Source organism: Coffea arabica, chromosome 10e (genome assembly GCF_036785885.1).
Source record: "Coffea arabica cultivar ET-39 chromosome 10e, Coffea Arabica ET-39 HiFi, whole genome shotgun sequence".
NCBI classification, from domain to species: Eukaryota; Viridiplantae; Streptophyta; class Magnoliopsida; order Gentianales; family Rubiaceae; genus Coffea; species Coffea arabica.
In genome coordinates this window covers 42026980-42036357 of record NC_092328.1, presented here as the reverse complement: position 1 = coordinate 42036357, position 9378 = coordinate 42026980, and the positions used below count along the sequence as shown (strand labels likewise).

At 32.8% G+C, this 9378-nt stretch overlaps 1 protein-coding gene across 1 annotated transcript; it reads left to right on the top strand.

Annotated features, from left to right (window-relative positions):
- Nucleotides 1-928: 928 nt before the first annotated feature.
- Nucleotides 929-9148, top strand: LOC113712576 (vacuolar protein sorting-associated protein 26B-like). The gene is made up of 12 exons (XM_027236059.2): nt 929-1229; nt 1346-1400; nt 1505-1579; nt 2703-2777; nt 2878-2950; nt 3709-3753; nt 3956-4067; nt 6172-6238; nt 6838-6882; nt 7577-7632; nt 7982-8157; nt 8593-9148. Exons 2-12 carry the CDS (start codon nt 1398-1400, stop codon nt 8769-8771), a joined length of 906 nt encoding a protein of 301 aa, XP_027091860.1. The 5' UTR covers nt 929-1229; nt 1346-1397; the 3' UTR covers nt 8772-9148.
- Nucleotides 9149-9378: the final 230 nt, after the last annotated feature.

The following is a 9378-nucleotide window of genomic DNA, read 5'->3' as shown; positions in this document are numbered from 1 at the left end:
ATCTAATATTAATATGCATTATACTTATATAAAATATGAGTACAATTAATATTTATATATTATATAATTATAATTATGTATTTATTTTATAGCGTTTGTATAATTATAATTAATTATATATATAATATTTAATTTAATTAGTTACAAACTTATAATAATGATGTTATTGTATTATATAATTATATATTATAATTATTTAGTTAAATATAATTATACTTATATAATATATATTATAAATTTATTAATACTATATAATATTATATTTATAATATATATGTATATTTATAAATGTATATTTTATGTGCATATAATTATAATATATACATGTATGTAATATTAATAAGTTATATAATTATAATAATTATTATTTTAAATATAATAATATATAATAATAACTATGTTTAATATGTAATATATATTATATTTATATAAAATATTAGTATAATTAATATTTGTATATATTAGTATAATTATATATTTATATTTAATTATATATATAATATTTAATTTAATTAGTTACAAACTTATAATGATAATATTATTATCTAAATTTACTAATACATTTATACTAATATATTTACTAATACATTTATACTAATATATTTACTAATATATTTATACTAATATATTTAATTAGTGGAAATTTCTTATATCACATTTACAAAGAGCCAATAACTATTATTTACGATGGAATTTATAATATATTATTATATTCCATTCCGAAAGAGTCGACGAACCAAACATCAATTATAATAATGATACACATCCTAGGTACTTAAATCAAACAAATGTATTGGAATGAATGACCTCATTCCAAACCCAGGATATCCGATTCCGATGAGCGAACCAAACGTCAAAATGTCAGCAAAAATCCATTCAAAACAAAATAAAAAAAAATTGATAAGGACGACGCGATGTGTTGGCCTTCAAGATCACTTGATTGATGCCTTTGCCCAACCCAATTTCAAATCAGAACCCTCGCTCCGCCAGCTCCTCCTCCGGCCCACCCTCTTCCCGCAGCTCCTCCTCCGCTGCCCCCCTCCTTCTTCCCAATCCAGCTGGGTCAACACCCAGCTACAAAACTATTCTTCTCCATTATTCCCGATCTATACTAATAGTTGTCCATTTCTCAAATCCCTCCTCTTGTCTCTTATTCGTTTCCTCTCTGCACTCGTCATTATTCTCTCCTCCATAGTTCGATCGTAACTTCCAAGGCGAGACGAGAGCAGGTATTACCCAGCACCACTTCACTCTCATTTTATCCTGTCTGAAATCGTTAACCAGTTCGGATCTTAACCATCTTTGCATTTAGTTCGTTATATAACATTTTCTAATCATGATGCAGGGTTTTGAAGATTATACAGTTTCTGCTTAGGGGCTTTTAAAATTTGGGCAGCATGGTAATATTTTTCCTCTTAGAGTATTAGTGCTTATCTTTTCCTTTCTTCTCTTGCTGTTGCATATGATTCGTGTATAATCTTTTATTTTTGGGTTTGAATTTCAGAATTATATACTTGGGGCTTTTAAACCAGCATGTCACATTTCAATAACATTTTCAGATGGGAAATCTCGAAAGCAGGTACTATTAGCATTCTTGTTCACTAAACTAATCACGAGAATGTTTGTTACTGATTAAACTTATAGAGAAGGAATATTTGATTTAATCAATCAAAATAGTTCTGTAATTGTTGTGTGCTTTGCTATTACTGATATGTTTTTTTATAGTTGAAGCTGAAATCAAGGTTTACTAAAGCAGATAAAAGAACAGCCCAAGTGAAACATCTGTATAGTAGTATGTTGATTTTGTCTGCGAAAAAAATCTCCTTGGAGCTGCTTTAGCAACTAGAAAAAGCAGGAAGAGTTGACAAGGACATTTGAAAGTCAACAGGGTATAAACTAAAAAAAGACTACATGAATCAATTATGATCTCTCAACAGCTAAAATTCATTTTTTTTTTCTTGAGGAAAAAAATTTTGGTTTATAATTCTGCCCCTAACATCTAGCACATTATTATTTGTGGGCTTAAATTCTGTTTGCTGAATGCATTGGATGTTCCGCATGAAACAAAGGAGAGAGATGCTGTAGAACATGTCAAGAACGTGGACTGGCAACTCATTGAACTATCAAATAGGATATGATATGGTTATTATTGAAAATATGTTAGGATAGTACTTGAGTTATGAGGGTGGTTATTCGCCTGTGTGATCTTATTTGACACAATTGGTGAGTAATTTTCCTTACTTTCATTTAGTTATACTTTATCCTACAAATTTTTTTTGGCTGTTTCTTGTAATTGATTTTATTTGTAATCTTTTGTATCTCATAATGTTTAACATGTTTTCAGTAAGAAGGTGGACAAGTTAAGCATGTCTTGATGTTTAACTTTCTAATTGTTGATGTTACTATAGGATCTTTGGATGTATGTCCAATTTGTGTCTGGTGTGCCCAACGAATTTTAAGCTTTTGCTATGTTTGGGCTGAATAACTAGCTGTCTTGAGAGTTTTTATGCTTAGCTTTTTAAATAAGCTTTTGCTCTATGTTTGGGCTGAACACATGCATGTATTTGTGCCCTCCTCTTGCTTGTTTTAGGAGAGGAAAAGTAATGGTTGTTGCTGCTTCATATACTGCTTTATGACTAAGTATTAACATAGAAATTGTGGCTGTGCTCTGTTGATATTCCTTGTCATGTATTTTATATCAGGTTCCGCTAAAGAAAGAAAATGGCCAGACAGCAATGGTTCCTCTTTTCCAGAGTCAAGAAAACATCAGTGGGAAGGTATCATGCATCGGATTCAACTCTACACTGTTTCACATAACTGATTTGTTATAAATCTGGAGAATTCTAATTTGAAAATTAATTTTTGTAACATTTTCAGATATCAATTGAACCTGTTTCAGGAAAGAAAGTTGAACACAATGGAATCAAAGTTGAGCTTCTTGGTCAGATAGGTGAGCGTTGAAGTGAATTTGCTTATGCATTAATTTATTTGAAGTTTTGTTGAATAAGAATTATACAATTACTATAGTCTCTGCTCAGGAGTTACTATTTCCTATCTATTTTAGAGACTTATTTGTTTACTTAGTGTAACATACCTAACCTTGTTAATATTACTTGTAGGTATATGAGAGATCATGGTACTTTCTTATTGAAATAGTCAAGGTTTCTATTACTGAAGAATAAAAAAAAAACAGGATAAAGCTGAATTATTGATTTAATTAATAGCTGCTCAAGCAAAATATTGTGATAAAAAGGTCATTTTAGTCGTATACATTCATCATACATTTTTTCCTGATTTAACTTTTTGATCATTGAGAGAAGACTTGCATTCATCGTGCATTTTCTTTCTGGTCTTTTATTGATTCACAACCTTGACAACTGATTACCCTGGAGGAGATTATGGAAAAGAGAAATGAGTTTTAAAGTTATGACGTGGCTTTTCTTAATGTTTCTGAACTAAAACGATCGTGGCATCTGATAGTGATGCGTATTGATGACTAAGACAATTTCCTTATTCACCTTAGGTGTATTTAGCATTTTTTCTCAGCGTATAGCCTTAAAATTGAGCATCAAGTATACTATGATACTTTGCTGCTTCTCTATTGAATTTTATGTCTGCTGTCTAAAATAATTGTTTCCTTAATTTGCTATTTTACCACTGTTTATGAGTTTTGAGCTAATATTTTTGTATATGCAATCCTGCTTGCAGAAATGTACTTTGACAGAAACAACTTTTATGACTTCACGTCTCTTGGTTAGTATTATTACTCAGGGCTGTGCCGTTAACTAGCTTTGAATATTTAGCAAATTGTACATGTTACTTTTGACCATCCTTTTCAAGTATTGTCACTCATGATATTCGTAGTGTGTTGATAACTTCTGTTATCTTATTATGCAGCTGTAAAAAGTTGTTGCCTTGTTCTTTTATGTTTGAGTTGTTTATTTGTCCTTTGTAGTTCGTGAGCTGGATGTTCCTGGTGAAATATATGAAAGGAAGACATATCCCTTTGAGTTTTCCACTGTTGAAATGCCTTATGAGACGTATAATGGTGTGAATGTGCGACTGCGGTGAGCCACTCATTGTTGCCCTCAGTTTTGTAGGGGTAGATTAAGTGCATATGGAGAATAATTATTGATTGTTATCTAGGTCTAAGGATATTGAATCTTACTCATAACTCTTGTCTGCTGAAATCTGTTCTGGATATAACTTGACTTGTTTGCATTATAGGAAAGTACTGATGACTTTGTTTAATACTTGCATGTAGCTCATGTACTTTGCTATAAGCCAGTTATTTTTAGCTTTTAAGTGCCATAGTAGTCTATTTATTGATTTAAGTTAGAAGTTATCGGACTAAGGACAATTGTTGTCTTCTCGAAGTATCTTCTGCTGTTCTGAACTTTCTACTTTAGCTTTTCCTTTTTTTTTCTCCCAAATTTGTTTTTAGCATCTTTGCCTAGATAAAAGTAGAAAATATAAAATTAAAGTAAGCATAGCAAGTGAGCATATCAAGTCAAGTATTTGAACTAGACAAAACAGTGGGGGATAGATTGTTGAAAAGAATATATTCTTCTATTTTTGGCTCTTGCTTTTGAAACTTTTAGCCCCTCTGTCATCTGGAAATATAACTAATTGTCAAAATTTTGTTTCAAGAGATCTGGTTCAGAACAATATTGTCACATAATTCTCCCACTATAAAAGCAGCACTGGGAAATAATAGTGAATATTTATTGACTTCAGAACTTTGGCGTTGAAGCTTTACATATATAGATGAGAAATTTGAGGATTTGGCATATGTAGAGGAAATAGAAATTCTAGGAATTCGGCCTAAATTTCCCATAGATTAACCACTTAAAGAGACATATAAATTCATTCTGTCTCTATGCTTCTGAGCTATTATAAATGAAATATGTACAGAAAGAGTGAGTCTTGTAGGCCAAGACCTCATCAGGATTAAGGAATCTTTTTAATTTGGCAAACATTACAACTAAGAAACGTAAAGGATAAAAACTTAAAGCATAATAAGTCAAGTTGAATTTGACATCTTTAAGAGGAAACCATCAAATTCGGCTTTTAACACTTTAACTTTTGACTCCTACAAAGCCCTAAAGTCATAAAAACAGTGTGTTCATAGTAGGAGATTAAGATAGCTTAAAATGCATTAAGCTGAGTAACTAAGAAAACAGCAAGTGCACAAATTTATCAATTTTCTGGACTTCACTGAAATCTTTATTCTTGTCTGAAGTGTCTTGGATACTTAACATTAGTTCCGTTCATCTTAGTAGTCAAAGTTTTCTAGCTGTAGGTGACAGCGAGTTCCAATCTGTTGTGCTTATGTGCATGTAGATTTGCATTTGTATATGGACCTCAAATACATTCTAACAGGTCATGACTACATTTGTGATGCTTGAAGCATTGAATTCTGGAAATAAAGTAAATTTCTCTGACATAATTGGATCATGGTGAGTATTGGTGAAATTAAGTAAGCCCAGGGAAAGAATCCAATTACAAGAAATTTAAACTAATTGCCTCTATTTTTAGTAACAATATGGTGTTCTTATGGCCATGATTCAACCTTTTTATACCCAATTCATTGATAGAAGCAAGACATTCAAGGTCAGAGAGGAGAGGAACATGTAGAAATCCAACAACTGTTATGCGCTGTTGGATTATTAATATTGCTAAAGCAAGAGGAAAATGATTTCTTTGAGTATTTTCAGCATGGACGGTGCTAGTTTTTGAGTTAAATTGGACCAACTATTTTTACGCACCTTTGGATAATCAAAATTGCTAAAGCAAGGGGAACCTGATTGTTTTCAGTATTGTCAGATTGGATGATGCTAGTCTTTTCAGTTAAAATCCCAAGTCAGGATATCATTTCACAAATAGTTGGATTTTGTTTCATAGCTTAAGCTACATGTTGCCTTTCTTATTATTCACAAGCTGAAATGTTTTTTCCCAAGTCTCAACCGTCTGGGGCCTTTCTGTTTGGATGTCTCATTCAGTGTTTGCTTGGAGAATGATTGCTGAAATGGGAGTGAATATGGTCATATATATTGGACTGTTGATTCTCATATGCAGAATACAATCTCTCTCTCTCTCTCTCTCTCTGAGAGACGGTTGAAAGTTCTCATAAATTGAGCTTTCAACCTTTTTATCTTTTACATTTTGCAGGTATATTCTTAAAGTAACAATAAGTCGGGGCTATGCTGGTAGCATTGTAGAGTATCAAGATTTTGTGGTAATATTTCTTTTATCATTCATAGGAGAATGTTTGAATGCAAATTTTTGTAAGTGTCTGGTGATATTCTAAGGGAAGCTATCCGGAATGTCAGAATAATATAATGTGGAAGCAGATCTATAAGATTTCTGGGAAGAAAGTTTTATCATGAATTTAAGACATTTCTTAATGTAGTTATGCCCTTAATATTGCATGTTTTGCTTGAGAAACTAAATGTCCTATTCATATGGGTTTTGATAATAAGCAAACCTTTTTGTTTGTGGTTTATATAGTTTCAACCCTTCTGAGAATAAATTGAATCAATTCCTGTATTATATGGACCGTCTAATATTTGGTGTGTTGCACTGGGTAGCATTTAGCTTTTGTATGACGAACTTCAATTTCATCAGCAATCAAGTTTGATAATTTCTTGATATGCAAGTTTATCAGAAATTGAGAAATAAAAATCTGATAATGAAGTGATTTCAGTGTACATGAAATGGATGTGTTGTGGTCTTTAGGTTACTTTTGAATCCATTGAACCTCTTTTTTTGCCATCTATTCTATGTTTTAGCAGGCAGACTCTGTTTGTCTAATTTTTTTTTTATTTTACATTTCAGGTTCGTAACTATGGTCCACCTCCATCTATCAACAATAGCATTAAGGTATTTCTTTTGTGCAGTTAGTTTTATCTAATAATGCATTGCCTTTAGAATTAGGTGCATATGATGCCTGTAAAATGATATAAGAAACTAAAACACAGAACTGTGCATGCAAAAATATAGGAAAGTTTTGTGGTGCTTATGGTCTTTGGCTCTCTATGTTTTCAGTTAACTTTTCATTTTTGTAAGATCTTCATGCTGTGAGGCTCTCCCTCCCTCCCTCCCTCTTCCTGCTTTAGAGGAAGGGTGGAGCAGATGGGAAGAAGTAAATGATGCATTTTTCTTGTCGGTTTCAGAAGAGTGGATGAAAATAAAGTTGCATCTTATTCCTTAGCCAACTATCTACATTAAGATTCAGAGGGATTGGAGGTTTAAAGACGTCACACTGAATTAAACCCTGTTTCACATTTGAATACTGGTAGAGTAGGGTCCTGTGGTAACTAGCCTGAAGATAATGCCCCTTTTCTCTTATGTCTCTTTTTTTAGTTACCTTTGCCTTATAATAAAGAAAGGTGGAGGAGAATTTGCTCATCCATCTTTCTGGCAAAGATGGACCCAGTTATTGGAAGCAACCACTAGACATGTTTAGCAAGTCCACATTCAACATTTCATTTGAATTGGAGTGTAATTTTTCATGCAAATTTTGCTTGTGCATCATTTAGATGCTTTATTGATTGCACTATCTGAATTTTTGCAGATGGAAGTAGGGATCGAAGATTGCCTTCACATAGAGTTTGAGTACAATAAGAGCAAGTAAGTTTAAAGCTAACCCCTGACTAGCACTCAATTTGGTTGTTGTGGAGTATCACACTCGAGTCTTGAATAATCATTTTTCACCTGGCTGAGTTCATCTTGCTTCGTTTATGACCAACGAAATGCTCATGTTGGCAAGGTCTCTCTTTTTCAATCAAATAGTTTAATACTGGTTGGGTTTATAAAGGGACATCTATTTGAAGCATTCCATACCTAGAGATTCACTTCATTGCATCGATTTATGAATTATTATTGGTTCATTGGTTTTTGTTTGTATTTGTTTCCACTGATCTCTTCTTAATGTGCTGAAATAACTCACATGCCAAATAGAATCTTTTTGAATATATAGGTATGACCTAAAGGATGTTATTATCGGCAAGATATATTTTCTTCTTGTAAGAATCAAGATAAAGAACATGGATCTTGAGATCAGGCGCCGAGAATCTACAGGCTCAGGGGCCAACACACATGTTGAGACGGAGACACTTGCAAAGTTTGAACTGATGGATGGTGCTCCTGTGAGAGGTATACATATGATTCATTTGCTTTAGTTTTTGAAACTTTACATTTTTTGTTTCATCTATTTATGGCATGTTAATCTCTCTCTCTCTCTCTCTCTCTCTATATATATATATATATAGACACACACGTGTGTGTGTGTGTAGTACATGATAGTGTACAAAAGCATCTTGTACATTTGCATCAGGATCTGATTTGTTAAGTTACAAATACTTCTTCAAAAAGAGAAAACCTTTTGGTAATCTGCATATGACCACAATTTTTGTTTATTGGCATATGCATTGACTAGTTTTAGTAACAATTTCTATTGTGGCCTATGTTTCTAATGTTTTAGGCCACTGATGAATCATATGTAAACATCTAGTAATATTCCAAATGGTGCAGTAATAAGAGTTTGGAGGTTTAGTAATGAAGTCAATTTTATTGTACACGCTTTCACAGGTGAATCAATTCCAATTAGGCTTTTCCTGAGTCCATATGAGCTGACACCTACTTATCGCAACATCAACAACAAATTTAGTGTCAAATACTACTTGAACCTCGTTCTTGTTGATGAAGAGGATCGGCGGTATTTCAAACAGCAGGAAATCACAATGTTCCGCCTTGGAGAAACATCTTAATGTAGGATATGATTGGTGTCTATAAATAATTATCTACGGGATTGGTTATGGTTTCAAGCTTTGGTGTTCTCACAAGATGGAATTCTGCTGTTGATGCGTGAAATGACTGCCTTTGTTGGTGGTTCATGCTGTCAATACATTATACTTGCAATTTTTAGATTGGGAATCATGTATATGGGGAGTACAGGATAGGTTGGGATCTTTGTTTGTGATTTGCAACCATTGTGGAGTTAAAATGGATAAGCATGAAAAACAGCAGTAAACATTGCCTAGTCGCTGATAGATGTAGTCATCATGACAGGATGTTATAATTTGTGTTTGTTCTTGTACTTTGCCTGCGTGCATTTCTATCTTATCTCTGACAAGTTTTCTGCTGACACCCTTTTGCTGGGAGGCATTAGGACTTCTATTTGTTTTCCGCATCTTTCTTGTCCTTTCCTTTTTTTTCCGTCTTTCTTCTGTTGAACTTCTGCCCGTGTATCTTGATCTTGACACCCCTTTGTTGAGGGGCATTAGGACTTCTCTTTCATACTTACTGGAGATGGTATCTGAAGATTAGAATTTCTGAGCTTCGGACATTCAATTTTTTCATTTTATTTCAGACTGT